General features: G+C 36.2%; 1 protein-coding gene across 5 annotated transcripts in view; it reads left to right on the forward strand.

The window, feature by feature from the left end:
• asap1b (ArfGAP with SH3 domain, ankyrin repeat and PH domain 1b) overlaps positions 1–20,202 on the forward strand; it is a 77,097-nt gene that overhangs the window by 23,125 nt on the left and 33,770 nt on the right. For all 5 annotated transcript variants that reach the window (XM_026201174.1, XM_026201172.1, XM_026201175.1 and 2 more), the window contains exons 4-5: positions 17,387–17,459; positions 18,573–18,718. In XM_026201174.1, coding sequence (XP_026056959.1) covers positions 17,387–17,459; positions 18,573–18,718 — 219 coding nt within the window. The remainder of the gene's footprint in view (positions 1–17,386; positions 17,460–18,572; positions 18,719–20,202) is intronic.

Below are 20,202 nucleotides of genomic sequence, written 5' to 3' on the forward strand. Positions count from 1 at the left end.
GATCTTTGTTTTTGATGGGAAGTGGACTTATTGTGGAGTATTTAGACAGCTAAATGTGAGGAAGTCCTCATGCAGAGTAACCCTAGAAAGCATGTCAAAGCAGACATGGCTATGTTATGGCAGTTGTTATCTTTTTATAAACTCATTTGACTATGTCAACGTATCAGGACACGCCTTCTCTTATTCATCTGATATGCCTATCCCTACAGAAACGGTTTTATTTCTACTTCAGCTGTTTAGGGCTACTTTTAGGTGCAGGTTTATTGATATCTGTAAAGTTTGCCACGTCTTACCTTAAGTAGAACCTTCTTTACTATTTCTAGGTGGGCTGATAAAAAATAGACCTGTGTCCTTGCTTACAAACTGCATAAAGCCAGCCAATCAGTTTGGAGTAGCAGTGTATTAGACGGAAGCTGGTTAAAAAATGACTTTAATGTTGTGTTTTCTATTTTAAAGATATTGTTAAATTGATCTCCATGAGATTTGTGTCTTTGATTAAATGTTGTTAGTGTACATGCTACAGCTAATTTGATGGTCTAGAATATTAAACTGACAAAGACCTACATTTTAAACCTACTCAAAATTTGCAAGTCTCCTTAATGTTGTTTAATGTTTGATTGCTTCGGTTTCCTGGTGAATCTCCAGACTGAATGTTTAATGCACTGCTATTTTAGTGTCTTGTAAGTGCTCATTATTTTTCAGCTTGGCTAGAATAAAGTGGGTACGGTTTACATGTGCCTGACGCACTGTCAATGAAGTGAATTATTTAAAGAACAACCATTTCTTCCCTATCATTTTCTTCCTCTTTTCCTCCACTTCAGTGTGTATCAGGATTTGTTTTTGAGGCACACGCTCATTTTGGCGACGGGACGGTAGCGTGCTATTTTCAGCCTCTTACCTAACATGACTGCAGTTCTGACCACAGGGACAGATGTGAAGGGCTGAATTATTGATGACTTGAGTGTACTGCATTCATTAAAGTGCTTTATTTTAGTGCATGCATTCTCAATCATTCCCACATGTCATGAGAGTGCTGATAATATAGACTTTTCTAATTTCCTGTCTTAATTTTGCCATTGTACAGGAATTTATTTTCCCTGATGATGTGAACACATTTTGTTTTTCCATATATCATCAGTAGTTGTTCAGAAGCAACCCTCAACATAAATAAAGTCAAAGGTGACCGCAAGTGGTGATGTCACACTAAAAATAGGCATTGTGATTAGACTGCTAATGTTTTGAATTGACTGCTCTGTTGGTTGTCTAATCCTTAAAAGGTTTTATATTATAGGTTTTTATTCAATTGTATTCTAATTTATTTTCCTCAATAGTTTTTGGTTGTCTAAAACCATTATTATTATTATTGTTGTGTTCATTGTAGATTGTTATTGTAAATTTATGTAAATTCATCCCCTTTGTAGTTGTTCATCCCCTTTTGCAGTGTACCACTGCAAAAGCGAAATCAATAAGTAACCAAAAAAACAAATACTGTAGTTTAACCATTTGCTGGACACTTTATTAGGAATACATATTCACCTGCTCATGAATGCAAATATCTAATCAGCAAATCACTTGGCAGCATTTAGGCCATGTATACATGGTTAAACTGAGCATCAGCATGGTGCAGAAAGGTGATTTAAAGTGGTCTTATTATGCTCCTTAACAAAGTCTTAATTTTGTTTTGCGGGTGTACTAGAACAATCTCTTCAATTCTAGGTTGTTCGAAAAACTCATAATTTTTCACATATTTGACATCATCACATCACCTCTCTCCCCAGTATGGCATAAACGGCTTGAATAGTTCCTGTATCACATGAAGGCCCCCCTTCTGATATACGACATGTGCTGTGATTGGTTTGCTGGGCCAGTGCGTGTTGTGATTGGCACCATTTGGTGCCTATTTCGGAAATGTCATATCCCTTACCATAGCGGCCTGCTATCTTCATTGTTAATATTGTGTCAATATATCAAATAAATTTGAGTTTGATTTTTAAACCCGGATGAATTTCATGCACTTTTGGAAAGTTATCGTGTCTCTGACATAGTGATAACACTAATTGCCTTCTCTAGTGAAGGTCAACCAGGTCTCGTCCCATTCATCCATATTTGTGATATCACAAATCCCGGAAAATATGCGTTGTAGTCCAAACAAGTCGGTCTTTGTAGTTTTGGAAAAGTGATTTCTGTTAAATATAATATCTTGTTTTAAAGTGTACTTTGAACCTCGTAACTTTGCAGATATTTTTTTATGCTCAAACAGCAACATTTACAGACTAACTAAAGTTGAAAAAGTGAAAAAGCATAATAGGACCCCTTTAAGTGACTTTGAACGTGGCATGGTTGTTGGTGCCACACTGGCACTATTTCAGAAGCTGCTAACCTACTGCTATTTTCACTCACAGCCATCTCGTTTACATAGAATGAGAAAATCAAAAAAAAAAAAAAAAAAAAAAAAAAGAAAATATCCAGCAAGCAGCAATTTTGTGGGCGAACATGCTTTGTTCATGCCAGAGGTCAGAGGAGAATAGCCAGACTGGTTTGAGTTGATAGAAAGGAAACAGTAACTCAAATAACCACTCATTACAACTGAGGTATGTAGAATACACACGTCAAACCTTGAAGCAGATGTGCTACAGCAGCAGAAGACCACACCGGTTACGATTTCTGGATTTCTGCTGCAGCTTTTGGATGGTATTTGACAGACATCATGAAAGCTTTCATGAGTCTTGTGTTCTTCAGGCTGCTGGTGGTGTAATGGTGTTGTGGATATTTTCTTGTCACACTTTGGGACCCTTAGTACCAAATAAAGGATTGTTTAAACACCACAGCTTGAATATATTTGCTGACCATGTCCATCCCTTTTTGACCACATTGTACTCATCTTGTGATGGCTACTTCCAACAGGATAACACACCATGTCATAAAGCTCAAATTAGCTTAAACTAGTTTTTTGAACATGGCATTGAGTTCACTATACTCAAATTATCTCCACGGTCTTCAGACCTCAATCCAATAGAGAACCTTTGGGAATGGGTGGAATGGGTGACTTGGTGCATCATGGATGTGCCAACAATTGTGACAAACCTCCATGGTGCTATCATATAGATGAAAATCTCTGAGGAATGTTTAAACCACTGCCATGTAGAATTAAGGCAGGGGGTCCAACCTGGTAGTAACAGTGTGTATCTAATAAAGTGTATGGTGAGTATAAACTAGTTAATAAGTTGTTGGATAACTATTTTACATTTTAGTAGTTGACAATCCTGACATGAAATGGTACTGTACATCTAATGTTTGTCCATAGGTAGTTTAAAGCTGCAGTCAACAGGTTTTTCCTCTTTGTTGCCATCTGTTTAATACCTGCAATTGCAGTTATTCGCAGAATTAACTAATATTTTGAGGTGTATGTGTGGCTTTCAGTCACTGCACGGGTGTGGATACTTTACTTGGGAATCACAGATTCTAGCCTACATCTTGGAAGTATGACCTAAATAAGAGTTATCAACAGATATTGAGCGCATTTACTATGCACGTTCTTAAGCCGATTATGCTTAATAAGCTGAAAACAGACTTTGTCATGTAAATGCTGTAACCCGTTTTCTTTTATCATAGTAAGGTCATAAACCGCGTAAGCATAAACCAGTCGCAACAGGTAGTTTTTTGCCTCTTACTCCGATTTCGCACTGCATGTAAATGCAATAACCCGCTATAATCTCGGCTTATTCAAGTGTGCATGTGTGATATGTGACAGGAACGTATCATTAGTGCAGCTTTAAGTGACTCTAGACCAAGCAAATGTCTTGCATTAAAGAAGGAAGGAAATATCACAAAAGCGGACATTTTCATGAAAAATGTGTTCTCATCTTGTGCAGCAGAAGTAGAAGTGGTTCAGTCACAATGCAGCATTTATTTATAATAACTGCATGAGAGGATAATATATGAGCTGTAAGTATCCTGACATGTTGCAAGTTGACATGTTGCAAGCTTAATTTAACATCACAACTGACAAATGTATGGAATACACTTAGATATGAAAATGATTATATTTTTACATCATTACAGGGAAATAACCTGATTTATTAATGAAGTCGTGTAAACGCAGCTTACTTGCGTTGTAAGGTAACTGATGTACATGTAAACGAGGAAAACTGGATAATTGTAAGTTATCAGCTTACTGGTGTGCATGTAGCCTAAACGTGTTCATTGTTATCTGAATGAGTATCAAGTCTACCACTTTTGTTCTGACCAACTGAGGAAAAAGCATTACAATAAATAGTGCGCTACAAATTGTGACTAAATCTAATTATCGGTTAGCTCATAAAACATCAAACTGTGCAAATTATTATTATTATTATGCTTTGTTCTCAGATTCTTAATGTTAACAACATTGTGTGACTATTAGATGTGTGAACCTACACTGGTCTCACGGTTCGGTTCGATTACGATTATCAAGTCATCGATTCAGTTCGATTCGATTATCTCGATGCATCACGATGCATTGATGATGCACTGCATCCTTATTTTTCAATTTTGTTTCACACGTATACAATTTTGTCAATAAATACAAGCAGTCAGATATATGAACTGAACCTTTAATTTTACCTGAAACACGCTTCTTGAATGTATCAAACATCAAATAAAACTCAAGTCTAGGCACAGAAGACAACAGCAGCATTAGATTAGAACACACAAATGGAAGTACTAAAAGTGCATAATGCAGGGAGTGTACTTAAATACATAGTGTAGTGTACTTTCTTGTAAAACATTTAAATATTGACAAATGTATAAACATGAAATTAAATTACAAACCAAAATAAACAAGAGGCAAAACCTAATTCAATATAATCAATATACAAAAAACTAAATCTGCACTTCAGCAGTGTTTCGGATTCTGCCCAAAAGCCTGGAGAGCGCGCCCACTTTAAGCGCGAGCTGGGATGCCAGATTCAGCGTATGCGCGAAGCAAGTTACGTGAGGGAATTTTCCGAATTGAGCTGCAGCGATCATGTTCGACGCATTATCTGTTACAAGCACTACATCCTTATGTGATAGCTGCCATTCATCCACGACATGAGACAGTAGCTCTGCCAGATGAGCACCCGTGTGAGACTCATAAATGGCTCTCGTTTGCAGAACATGAGACAAAATTTTCCACTCATCGCTAATGTAATGTGCCGTTTTCCACTACATAAAAGGGCCGTATATATTTGCAATAAAAGATGACACTGCTCTGGTAATTCTCTGCCCTCTCACTGAGTTTGGCGGCAACGTTGATATAAGTTGATCAATTTTTGGCTGAGCTGAGCTGGATCCAAAATGGCACTGACAGGCGTTTGCAGCTCTGGGGGTAAACGACTGAGGTGGTTTCTCATGTTGGTGGTATTACCCCCTGCATATTTTATTTTTGCGTGACATGATTTGCACACAGCGTGTGTCTTGTCAAGGTCGGGCTTACCGTGTTGTTGATAAAAGCCGAAATGTGCCCAAATGTCGGCTTTTAAAGTGGTTGGAGCATTTTTTTATTGCACACTCAGGCGTATCGCCTCCCTCTGCCATTGTATGCCGCGACTAAGCACGCGGTGCTGACGTCAGAAATGCATCAGTACATTATAACCGGTTATGGGCTATTACTGAACCGAAACCGAATCGTCCTCGTCTGCATCGCGATGCACCGTAGAAACGATTAATTTTGACACCCCTAGTGACTATGTGTATGTAGGGTGTATTAGCATTACATGTAGATTTCATTTTCTGTACTGGTCTAATCTCTCATTTTCATACCATTTTAATTTCATATAAAGCAATTCTATTAACAAAAAACTAATTATTCTTCCTTAGAGCTGGTTCTCTTTCAAATAATAATAAATAAATAAATGTTTTATGTAATCCCATGTAAGATATCTGGTATCAGATGAACTGGAAAATAATCTAATTTCTGTCACTTATGATTTATAAACACAATTATTTTTTTTATTACAATTCACCATCAACATGCTGTTTAATTATAACTGCTGCTGTGAGAAAAGTCTATAAATGATTAAAACTAGTGTGAGAGCACAATTCTAAAAGATCGCCAAAGGGCATAGAACTTTCTGCGGGTGATTTACTAACAATACACAAATTAAAGAAAACAGTCGCAGCCTCTCGTTTATATATCGACCAGCATAGTATACCAAGCACAGCACAAATTAGAACAGTCACAAATAAAGAATAAAGAAATAAAGAAGCCATAGTACGTTGCAAAGAACCGGAGGCCAAAAAATGCTAGAAGTTGCAAGAAGTTTTGATAGACCTGGTATTGCATATTATATCTTCTAAAATTATTTGATAAAATAATTATATTTGCGTTATATTTTCGAAAATTTATATTTTCGTTTTCTTCTTGCATTCCCAATAAATTAAGTGTGGAAAAAAATCTCTCATATCTACGGTGCTTCCTCCTAGCTACAGCCATTTCAAGCACAAAATAATTTCAGACATGATTTTTTGGGTTGTTAAATAATGGTGCAAATACCAGTAATTTGACAAGCACAGACATAAGTAAAACGCATTCCATGATTAATTTGAATACTTTCCTCCCATAAATTTTGCTTCTGAAAGGTAAACTCCTAGAAATGCATATTCAATAAGGTCAGGCGCAAAAATAACTGTTCACGCCTTTTCAGCCCTTTCACTGCACGTCTTTAGTAAAATCTGACAGTACTATTTTCACGCAATACATTAGTACAAAAGACAGTTTGCGCAGGCACAAGCTGTTAGTAAAACTGAGCTATAGTCTACTTGCCGGGACAACTTCTTTGTTTACAGACGTGACATAATGATACAGCGGCATGCTCAAATTCCCTGTGAATTCTTACCAGAACCACTCAAATTAGAAAACATCAATATTAAAACCTTATAAGGAGATTGTTTTGAACACTGGCTGGATATGTATTTGCTCAAAAATATATTTTGGATAATTTCTAACCAAAAAAAGTTATGGACTGTTTGGAAAAAAAAACAATGGTTATCCAGAGAAACTCACTGAACTGATGTTTGTCAGTCATGTTGAATGGAGATGATTCAGTGGCACTGGCAAACTTGAGTCCTTCTGGTGATAAGACATCAGCACAAATACGCGTCAGATGGTGATTCAACAGCCTGCTCGGAAATAGCTACGTCTCCTCATACACAGTACCCATTTTCATTCTGTCATTCTGTCATCCATTTCATCCATTGTCATTCTGTCAGCACTCAAATTAGAGCCATGATCCCATAAAGCTATCTTCTGCGGAAATGCCAGATGTCATGCTAGAGTCATGTAAGCTTCAGATGCCTCACCAGTAGGGGTGCTCCGATCAGGATTTTTTTAGGCTGATCACCTATCACCAATCACAGAAAACAGTATCTGCTGATACGGGCACCAATACCGATCTTTTTAAAGCCTTCTTTTTATCATGTAGAATTATTTATAGTAAGACTCCAATCAGGAATTTTACACATTTATTCAGGGCCAGAATTTCATTTTTGAAAATTTATTTCTATCTTAGGTGACTCTTGTGAGAGGCGATTTATTTATTATTATTTTTATTTTTTTAATAGACGCTGTTTGTGAGATAGTTTCGGGGTGCTTTCACACTAGCACTTTTGGTGTCCACCCGGCTTCGACTGACTTAAGTGTGTGGTTCATTTCGATGATGTGTGGACGCTGTCTTAAGGTGCACACATTCGAACGATATCCAAGTATAATTTAAAAAGGTCTGGGGTATGGTTCATGTGAACTCAGGTACGGTTCACTGCTGATGTGAACGCAATAGTTCCAAATCGTGGAAGTGAACCGCTATTAATGACGTATTATTTGTGGGTTTCACTCACTTTCCTGAAGAGCATGACTGGAGCACTTCAAACAGAGAGTGCTATATCTCCTTTCTGTTTGCATTCATCGTTCTTTAGATCATTTGCAGTACATTCGTAGGACATATGTAAGTGCCGTTATCTACCGCAGCTTTGTAAACAAAAAGAATGGATCCAAAACCTAAATATATAAAAGTGCAGAGTGAAATGATATGCATTTGCCGCCTTCTCCTGTGAACAGACAAACAAATATGAACACATTCCAGCAGGGGCCGGGGGAGGGGGGAGCAATCGAGCTCTGGTTCGGGCCATGCAACCAAGTGTGAAAGCACCCTCAAAGAAAGTTTTCAAATTTAAGAAGAAATATGAACTGCACTAGTGTTGGGTGATATGGTCATTTTTCAAATGGAGTAAAGTTATATTGAACGGATTGCGCGCAGATTACTTGTTAAAGTGCAATGACATACTGCAGACGATGTATGTCTGTCTGAAATGGGATGTTGAAGTGAAATAGCAGAGCAATTTGATAGCTGAATTATAATAGGCTGCCTAATAAAAAATATATATATATTATTATTATTATTTATTACTTTAATAGGAGAATAAGCCTAATATCGTCTTGACTACTGACAAAGACATCTGCTATTGTCGATATTTCTGACTATCCTCTATACACGATACTATCATCTGTAATCACAATCGTAAACTGTACCTCACCTTCAGCATTACTCGCCTTCAGAATTATTTTGGTGCCGTGCCGCTGCATGTCATGCCAAACCTCTGACAGCAGGCACATCATCAGCTTGCGATAATTTTTTTGAGATCTGCCTTCATAGAAATGGCCGATCAATCATCGCAAAGTGATTATCAGCCAACAAGTGATCAGTAGCCAACCATCGCTAGTCGATCAATCGGAGTACAGTGCCAGTGCCAGTGCATTAAAGGGACAGACAGACAAAGTCAGGCATGTTTATCTCTATCTACTTAATGCATATAATGCTCATTTAGAATTTGACATATTAACAAATGCATTGCATTACATCATTTGAACTTAAAATAATTGCTCACCCAGAAATTAACATTTTGTCATTATATAATTTTTGTTTGTCTGTGTGTGTGAACAGTGTTTATTAGGGATGGCCACGATAGAGTGTGAGGTTAGTGGTTAGAGAGAGATCAGGAACAGGAAATAAATGTCACACAGCTGTTGCCAAGGCTGAGATATCGGTAGGGGTTGGTGTTTAAATACTTGTGTGACATACATCCTGCAGTGGTGTTAGCCAAACAGCTGTGTGCTTGTCTGTGTGTGTCCGATTATCACTGCCACCCCATGAGCCAGACAGATCTGCAGATGGGAAGTCTATCCGTGAGGAACATAATCAGGATTCAGGCGTTCTTAGCAAGGAAAGAAGGTCACAAGAGTGTTGACCGTGACCGATCCCAGACTGCTCCAACCAGATGCAACTCACGGCTGGAAGAATTGAAGCCATTGCCTAATAGAAATAAGCAAACATTTTTCCTGTGATTATATCCATGCAGACATGCTTGAGTTGTTACTTTGGTATGGTAGTGTTGAAAAATGTGTTTTACAAGTACAAGAACCACTTTAAATATGTAAAAATCTAGTTGTTTACAGAAAGGATCAAGAATAAGTCAAATATGCTGATTTGAGTAAGAGCATTTGGAGTGCTGCTTTGAGGTTTATCTCTGCAACTTTGGATGTCCTCTTTTTTGTAGAAGCTTATGGAAAGCTGATATGGGACTTATTATTGAAGTCAAAGGCTTAAGCATAGTCTTCATCATCTACAATTCTAAAGAGGAACATGTAAACTGCTGATGAAGACACCAGGGAAATCAAAACTGACATTTAATTTTGACACCTGCTGAGCACAATAAGAACATTCCTAGGATTTCATCAGCTGTTCCTTTTGCCAATTTTGTTATACTTTTTTTTTTAAATCACTGAACAAATTACTGCTTTTGAACTACTGTATACATGGTGTTTCACAGCTATGTTTAATAGAATGGGTTTATTTAAAAATGAAGCTGTTGAACTGTAGCTTTCAATTAGCCCCAAAGCATTTAAATGGGAAATAAACTACTTGTTGTCATTATATGTTTAAAGCACCAAAATTTGACACTGGGGTCTTTGAAATTGGAAACTCCATCTCTCTGATTAATTGATTAATTTTATTAATTTATATAAACGGAATGATGTAAATCCTTAATAATAACAACAACAAAAACAACAAGGCAGTTTGGTCTTCTCTTTGCCATGGTGATGTAGGGTATTTGATGGTTAAACTGGAACCAGATAAAATCAGAACAAACTGTGAGCCCGTGAATTTTCCTGCAGTGACTTTGCCATTCCATACTTTATCTACATGTTGCTAATTTTACCAAACGTGGTATCATAAAGACATTTCTTCGAATGTTGCAGCCTGTGTGAAATGCGCTAGGCTGTAAGTTACTACTTGTCCCTCTCATTCTACAAATACATGCACGCGTTGCACGTGTTTTGCTGCTTGAGTGTTTCTGCATTATTTAAGTGGCTTTGGAATATAAATCGCTGCATGTTTCAGATGGAAAAACGCGACTTCTATTTCTGAAAATATCACATTTAGGAGATTTATAGTCTCAGCCTTAGATGTCATGCCCACAGACCGATAGCTAAACATCTGATGCATATTGCACACAAAAGTGGAAACATTTCGGGGGTTTAAAAGTCTTTGTCAGATTGGTTGAATTGTACAGGATTTAATGAGGGACGTGTCAACATTCTATAACATTCAATTTTTAAACAAGGGGGCCTTAACTTTGAGTTCTTGTCATATTTTATTACCATTTTCTAAACTATAGTGAATAAACTGTGATAATGTGAGAATGTTGAATGTGTCTGAATACATTTTTGTTTTACTGTATCTATTTGATACATGAAGTTAACAAATGGACATTATAACATTAAAAGTTTATGTTTTGGTTCTGTACCCAATATTAATAATCTGTACTCGGTATCAGCAAGTACCAAAAATAAAAGTATCGGTATCGGCCGAGTACGAAAAAAAGTGGTATCGGTGCATCACTACTAATTTTGTAAGGGTTTTTAAAATTATTTTTGAATTAATGAATTGTTTTTAAATGAAACTGTGCTTCGTACTTCTCAATATTGTATGAAAACTGCAGCGTTGATTAATATTAAAAACAGTCAATAAATGATTTAACAGTTTTGTTTTTTCAGCTTTGCCCATCTAGTATTTCTATGTTTGGTTGGAAGATGCAGTTAAATCATCTCCAGGCTTGGTAATGCTTCGGGCTTAAACAGTGTCCACTAGCGTCAGCATGGCTCTCAGTATGAAGGAGTAGGAGGAGGATGCTGTTCAGCCCAAGGCACGCCTTTGTCAGCCTCATGCCGGATTTAGCATTTGGGTGGAGGTGCTAGTGGTGACTGTTGTCACTTGCCTTGAGGCTTTACCACAGAATCCAGAAGCGTCAACTTCCTCTTTAAAGTGAACACAGCACAGCCTAGTTTAGCAAGCTCCCTTAGAGGATCACTCAGTTGGCCCCCTAGAGACTCGGCATGCTTGCTGTTCTAGCTTTCTAAGCACAGACGCTAATGAAGCTGTTCTAAATGTTTTTCATCATACATCTTAGTAATTATATTTTCTATCACAAATATGCCAGATAATCAATGTATTTTTCAATGGTTATCTCCTATTTTGTTAATATGTTTGTGCGCACACACACATTTTTGAGGAAATGTAGGTCACACTGACTAAGGAGTAGTAAGGTTATATCTTGCACTCTACATTTTAGTGGTTTCAAATGTATCTGAAACCACAGGCTGCCCACTAAGGTTTGAGAAATCTCACTTTAATTCACTTATTCTAAAATTCACAGATTCTTAATCCGGTCAATGCTTAACATTACTACTTGTAATTTTAATGCAGGGAATTACAGTGATTTATATATACATTAATCTTCATCACCATGATTTTTTTTTTATGTATGCATTTTTGTATGCAAGCATACATGTGTTTTGTATTATTCATATTTATTTTTTTGTTTCATTTATATATATATATATATATATATATATATATATATATATATATATATATATATATATATATATATATATATATATATATAGTAACCAAAAACAATTCTAAAAATGTACTCAATGAAGATGAATTTGTTTGTTAATTGGAACAGATTTGGACCAATTTTGCATATAATTTATCTGATAAAATCATCAAAGTAATCCATAAATAAACAACACTTCTTGTTAAAAGAAAAGCTGCATGTGAAATGAGTTAGTTTTGAGGGGCATTCTGTGGAAAACATATGTGGTTAGTGCTCTTGTAGTAACAGTAACTTACAGGTTCTCTCTCTCTTGTCTTGTTTTGCCCTAATGCATCCAGAATTACTATTCTAAAATGGAAGTTCTGGTCCTGGATGATGATTGGTCAGTATATACTAACAGCTGTGATGTAACTAGGCTCGGTGTTTATCACTGCTGCTACTCCACTGTGTGTCACAGATGAAAGAGTCTGGTCATGTAAATGCATTGGATGAAAAAGAGTAACTTTTTAAGGAGCGATGCCTGAGAATGAATGCTATTTTGTCTGTTGGATTAGACAGAAGAGGCTTTAGTGAAAGATGAAATATTTCCATTATGCATGGAACATTCTAGAGTTGTGTGTCTGGGGCACAAAGAGGATGTTGCGAGTCATGCCTGTTGCATTTAAAACTGTTCTTTTTTTCTCTTCCTTCTCAGTTTCTTTTTTGTGCATGCTTTCAGCTTCATCAGGCCTGAAAGTATCAGGCTAAAACGCAAGTGATTCTTCATAAAATCCAAACTGTATATGTAATTTCTTGTGTTCTTTTGAAATGGGTATTAGTTTCCTGAAGTAGTGGAAAAATATGTGATAATTCACTGTCAGAGACCTTAGAAGCTAAAAACATTGTTTTCTTTCTTTGTCACATTCCCAAATTTTTCTGTCAGGGGGAGGTTCGCTTCCATTGTCAGAACTGATGTGAAATATGTATAGTGACATTTGCTCTGGGTGGAGTGGGGCAGGCTTTGAAGCAAACTTGGTGGACTTCCAGGGTAGGGCCCTATGATTTCAGAGATGCAGAAAACATGGATGGACTCGTAGAATCCAGTCATCAAAATTTTATTTTCTGTATAATGTGGAATGTCACAGAATTTGGATGAAAAAAAAAAAAATGTATTAGTGCTGTACAATCAGACATTGCTATATGGACTATTGTCTCCATGGTAAAAACTGTCATTCATCAAGTAAATAAAAATATATGAAATATATTTGTCAATGTCTAGTATAGGTTGGGTTGAATTTAGGTTTTATGTATTGTGTGTAACATTACATTGTAAGGCTTGGGTTGTTTTTTGCACTTATTTCTGACTTAGGAAGGAAATGCCTGCTCTATGGTGACAGGATAAGAGTGTTAGCAGGAAACATGTGGCAGCCTTCACCAGTGAACTTTGACTTTGACCTCCTACAGCCCAAAATCTGCGGTCAACTAAACATTCAGTAGTCAAGAAATGTCATCTGCCTTTCTTTTGGCCTTATTTTATAATTATCTGTGAAAAACCATACATTGAAATATCACTAAAGATTTTTTATAGAAGTAGCTGGACTATATATTGCATTATACATGCATTAAATATTATACAAATGAAAATTTAGCATAACAGTTTTATTGGATATTGGTTAGTAATTGATCATAGAATGTTTTTTTTTTTTTACAATTATAGTAGTGACATCATCACATGGCCCAGCAACTGGTTCTTTTTGTATCAGCAGCCAATGAGCTCACTGCTTTACATTCAAATACTCAGCTAGTGCAGTGATAGCGGTTGTAGCACACTTCAGAAACCCCCAACCTGTCCCAGCTCCACCTGTAGAGATCTTCTATGGGGGTGATTCATGTATGCAATATATGGGTTTTTTCATATATGCTATATGTGCAGCAGCAGTGTTTCTTACATGCTCACAGAAGTGGATGTATTAGAAAAAGCAAGTATTGGTACTTAATATGGAGCAGCAGCGTAGCAGATTTATTCCTCAAAGACCAAACACATTTTTACATCTAGATTACCTTTGCTGTCACTTTTAAAAACACTGTTAAATGACTCTGCCAAAAATGCTCTTTAGCCAATTTCAAAATGAATATAAATGTTTCTTGTTTTACATTATAATGGTGTGATGCCTAACTGATTTCTAGCACTGAAAAGAGAACATCTCATTGCCCAAAATCCTACTCTTCATAGTTGAAAATTTTGCAGTGAATTTTCAAATGTTTTGAGTTTGTGCAGATGAAGTGATTCGGAAGTTAAGCATAAAATGATTCACAAACGTGCACACACACCAAAGCATCTCTTCCTGTCATCTACTACCGTGCTGCTAGGGAATCTCTTCTGCACCACTGGAAAACAATAAAACTAGCAGGTTGTGATTCACCTCAGTGTAGAGAGCTGTCAGATTTCACTGAGAGTGAAGATCTAAACAGGCCTTGGCAGTCGTGTGTTGTGTGTCTTTGTGTCTCTCAGCTATCACAGTTACATGATATCAACATTGTTTTAATTGCAGCTAGTGTGAGATGGGAATACTGTACTTTACGCTCAATAAACAAACATCTGTCACTAATTTAATTGGCCAGTTTCCACTCAGGATCATAATCAAATAAATGGAATATTTAATAAAGCTGTTGTTGAGTGAATTACTTGTCCTCAATCAATCAAACTACATTAACATTATGCTTTAATGTGACTTTTAAGGGATGGGACATTTTTTTTATTAATCACTAAATAGTCTTAATATGCGGTTGTTTTCCATGTCCGCGGTTCGAAGCAACCCCAATACCAGTAACGTGATATTTAGCCCCTAAATTGTGAATTTTACCAAAACAACCATGCCAAAAAACAAAACGTATATTTTAACCCCGGGAAGCAATTTTTTTTTTTTATCTGGGAACCTCCTGGAATCGCGATTAGTTTTGGACTAGTTTTGAGAAGCAACAGGGCAGGATTTGTTCTGAAAACCTGGCAACCCTGAACACACGTGCTGGAGATATACTTCTAATTAAAGGAGCGTCTTTACTGATGAGATGCGCATGAAAATCGCATTCGATTTTACAGAAAAATCTAAATACTGAGAAAATTCCCTTTAAAGTTGTCTAGATTAAGTTCTTAGCAATGCATATTACCAATTAAAAATGAAATTGTATATATATTTATGGTAGAAAATTTACCAAATAACTTTATGGAACATGATCTTTACTTAATATCCTAATGATTTTTTTTTTTACATAAAAAAAGAGAAAAATATATAATTTTGACCCATACAATGTATTTTTGGCTTGACTTTTAACTTTTTTAAGTATACCCCAGCAACTTAAGACTGGTTTTGTGGTCCAGGGTCACATATATTTTTACTGTATTGAACTGTATTTTTTTTCTACAGCAATTCATTGTATTTATTTAAGAAGTACTGCAATTACTTTTTTCATATGGTGGATTGAATTAGTTAAATATAAAATGTCATGAATTAATATTTACAGGGCAACCCACTATTTGGTCCCAACATGCATACGACTGATCAGCTGAACAACAAATAATCTTGGAAACTAGAAATGTATCTTCTTTCCCTCTATCAAAACCACTGCGTAGAATTCCATAACTGATTGAATTTGCATGCATTTTTTTCTGAAGTGTAACAGCAAACATGACCTTAGTTCAAGCACATGGTTAGATGTTTTAGTCATTATAGTTATAGTTATAGTGTTCTTAAAAAAAGGTGTTAATGATTAAATGAATTACATTAATGATTAAAATAGACATCTGGTTTACTGCAGTACTGATTAAGAACACATCATCTATTTATAATCACTTCTTTTTTGTTTTGTTTTTTGGCTTGAGTAGTAGCATGAATACAGAAAAAAAAAAAAAAAATCCAGCTGCCATTCTAGCTTAGATGTTCATAAAAGGCTACTGTCTGCTTTATGTTTTAAAACTCAGAGTTTGTTATTTTCCATTTAGTTACAGCTGATCACTTGTTTGCATGTTGGGACCAAATAGTGGGTTGCGCTGTAAATATGAATTCATGACATTTTCTATTTTGGCTATTGTTATTTATGTCTTTTTTCAGAAGCAAAACAAATTAAATAGCTGGTGAAGTTTCTGAAATTTGGTTAATTTGATGGATTTATTTGAAATTAATTGTATTACTGTCTATTAGCTATTCACCTAGCAAAAGCTATTAAAATAGCTATTGAATTGCATAGTTTGGGTGCAATTAAATTGTATATTTTTGTTATGTAAGGAGTCAGAAGGCTCTGTGTATAATTTGCAGCAAGGACAGACTTTGAGAGCTTTCAGTGGAGAGTCAGGGGTTAAATGTTCTTATTGCAGTCCAAACCAAGAACAACACAAAACAGCCGTCAGCCGATCCTCACACGGCACACTGCTTACCGACTGATAACAGCTTCTATTGTCATGCATCATCTGTGCTGGAAACTCACCGTTTAGTTCTGTGTTCTGTGATGACTCCGTGTGTGTGTGTGTGTGTGTGTGTGAGAGAGAGAGAGAGAGAAAGAGAATGCTGATTAGGTTGCATAAAACCAAAATTCAGATAAGGAACTGTTAAAGCCCCATGACCTAATTAGTGCAACACTAATTTTCTCCTGATTAGTTTGTGATTTTGCATAATGTTCTGCAAAATTCTGTTGAGGAGAAAATAAAGGAGAGAGCAGTGAAAAAATGCTGTATGCCCAAATGCTCAAATGGAAATGCTTGACCAAAGTTTCGGCCTCGTGTTAGACCGTGAGTAGCATTACTGCAGCTCAAAGGACTACTTTTAAATGTCAGTGCTATTAAACAGGATGTGTTGTTTTTTAGGTAGCTGGCTGTAAATGTGTTTGACAACATAACTAACTTGCTCAACAAGATCTCATCAAACTGTTGTTCTGTAGTTAGATACCTGATATATGTAGTTTGATAGCCCTTGAGACCTTGCTGACATGACATATTGAAATGTGCATGAAACTGAAGTTTCACACACGTGTGGAGAATGTCTTGTGTCTCAAACTATTTTTTTTTACATCTGCTCTTGGAAAAATGGCATAAATCAATACTTTTGTCAACTTGATTCATTCTGTTCCTTATTTAAATTATTAAAAGAATTGGTTTGGAGTAAGTATAGCCTAATTCTGTGCATTGTACAGCACAGACAGAGTTTGTAAGTGGCTTTATTTATTAATTTACCAATACAGTTTTTAGTAGGGATGCACGATAAATATCAGCTGATATTTAATGTGCATGTTGTCAGTAAAGCCAGTTCAGCAATCAGTGGTAAATCTCGACACATGCATGGTTTCACGTGGAGCAGCATTTACTACACAGAGCTGTTGCTCATTGACAAGCTGTGCTAAACATCGTCCGGTATTTATCGTGTATCACATGTTTCTACTACACTGCATATTGCAATTGTACAACTTCAGTGATTCCTATCTTTGATCTGTTTGTCCACAGGCTTTGGATCAGGACAGAAATTCATTGCAGAAGGTCAAGAAGTCAGTCAAAGCCATTTATAACTCTGGTCAAGGTATGTTCACAACCACACACACACACACACACACAGATACTGGTTTTGTTAAGGCTGTAATGCAAACAAACACTTATTCAATTCATAGTCACTAATATTTAATAAGAATTGCCTTTTATATGGCAGTGTGCAGTATTTTTAGTGATTGCAGATGGATTTGCTTGTAATATTGTTAAAACAACTGGCTAGATTACATTTAGCATGAACATGTTTCTGGTTGACGCCACACCAGCTAGTTTCATCCACCCACACAAACACCAACCTATCTAATCTCTTTTACACTCTATAGATGCATTCTGCACCCAGGTGTGTGTTTTTTTCTATATATCATTCTATTGAAATAAAACAAAACAGGATCCATTTTTATTGTACAGATACAGACCGAACTGTATTTTTAATTTCTTTAAGGTAGATATATATTTTTTCTGTTAATTGACTAAATATGCACAGTTATTGATTGTACCTATTAAAATCAATAATAAATGAAAAACAATAGAACAATAAAACTGTCCGAATATATGTATGTATATTTATTTATTTTATAAATACTGTTAGTTTGAACTTTTTATTCTTCAAAGAATCCAGTAAAAAGGGACCATTGATTCCACAAAAAAATTAAACAGCACTTTTTTTTTTTTTTACATTTGATAATAAGAAATGTTACTTGAGCACCAAATTAGCATATAAGAATGATTCCTGAAGGACCATGTGACACTGAAGACTGAACACTGAAGAATGGCTGTTGAAAATTCAGCTTTGCATCACAGGAATAAATTACATTTTAAAATACATTATAATAGAAAACAGTTATTATATTATCAAATATTATATATGTATTATCAAATAATTGATCATGGTTGTAGCAGAAAAGTTTGATTTTAAAGGTGCAGAAAGTTTGAGGTTGCAATTTGATATAAGCTAACATTCCTCGAGTACAAAATAATTTGCACTGATGAATGATGTACATTAATACCAGGGAAATTTACCTAGGAAGTGAATGCTGTCTTCAAGGAACTAGACAACAAGCTTCCATAATCTTGATCATGGATGTGTACTCTTCAAATGCATGACGTTGATCTGTTTGGATTGTGTTTGTTTGTGATCTTTTATTAGATCATATTCAGAATGAAGAGACGTACACCCAGGCTTTGGATAAGTTTGGCAGTAACTTCATCAGTTGGGATAATCCAGATCTGGGCACAGCCTTCGTTAAATTCTCCACTCTTACTAAAGAGCTCTCCACCCTCCTCAAGAACCTGGTGAGTCCTCCATGTAAACGTATCTTAAAGCCAGAAAGAAAGGACACCCGAGAGATCTGTACAACATCCTTATGTGTTCTCCGGGTGCACTAGTGAAGTCATGAGTTGAACTGTCAGAACACAGATTGTTTTGGTGAGTGCTGAAGCCCAATGTAAGGACAGATTTAAGGATTTATAGCATATGAGATCCCTTTAGAGCGAATCAGCCTCTGTGAAAGGTGTTAAAGAGCTTAAAGTGTGTGTGCTTCTTCTAAACAGGTTGTAGAGTTTTCTGCGTTGGTGTTGGAGGCGGATGCGTTCAGAGGACAGAGATGTGTGAAATGTGTGAAAATTGTGTGTCTGGTGGATGTGTGAGTGAGAGGGTCTTTTGTAATCCATACTGCTCTCTCTTCCTGGCAGAAACGTGGAGATAGAGCCATAAATAAAGAGTGTAGGAGTTTCAGTAGCTACAGCACGTCTCCTTTTCACCCCTCACACGCACTCAAACAGAAACACACACATTCCTAAATCACTGTGTGAATGCTGTGGAAGGGAAGTCATATCTGTGTGAGCAGAGGCTCACTGCTCCAGCTCTACACAGCTGCTCAACCTTGTGCTGAAAATTTTCAAATTTATTAGTTTCCTTTTTTTTTTCTTTTTTTTTAATCTGTGTTCTGTCTAAATTTTAATTTTCAAAGTGCTTTCAGCTGACTTTTGACCAGATGTCAACAAGAGAGAAGCTTTAAGGTCTCCGTGTGGTTTTCCAAGGGAAATAAAAACTTGATGTTTGAAAATGAAGAAATTTAGATTTCCATACCAAACTTAACAGCTGACAGGTGCTCCAAACCCCTCTTAAAATCATCAAATCAGACCAGCCTGACCAGACAACAAATCTTATTCATCTGTTATACTCTAGTCATTTAATGTTTGGCATTAACAAAGATAATGCACACATAATTTCTTACTTTATTAGTAATGTGAGAATTTCATAGTACACTGATGATATCAGATGGTGATATTATGGTTTTGTGATATGCTTCCTAATGATAACAATAATTATGCATTGCAACTAATAGTATTTTATGTCTTGTTGCATTATAAAACACATTATTTGATTCTTCAACTTAAAAGCACGTGGTCCAGTATAGCAACTGTCATTGCATAAACTGGATTCTATATTACATTTTTGCTCTGAGTTGGACTATATACATGATTTTCCTCCAATGTGCTTATGTACAATTGTCATCCTCTCCTGTCAACAACAGCATTAACATTTCCCTGATCCATTTCCTCTGGTTTCTATTTCATCAGTACATCCTCTCCATTTCCACAATGCCCTCCTGAGGACCACAACTTCTCTGGAACGCTGATGGTCTAATATAGACAGATTACACGCACACTTGTCTTTCACATAGTGGGTTATCAGCATTCACACTGTGTCTGCTAAGTCATGCAACTATTGGCATTGTGCTGTGTGGCTATTTGGTTTCTTCCTGCATCTAAGG

This window comes from Carassius auratus, chromosome 24 (genome assembly GCF_003368295.1).
Source record: "Carassius auratus strain Wakin chromosome 24, ASM336829v1, whole genome shotgun sequence".
Lineage (NCBI taxonomy): Eukaryota > Metazoa > Chordata > Actinopteri > Cypriniformes > Cyprinidae > Carassius > Carassius auratus.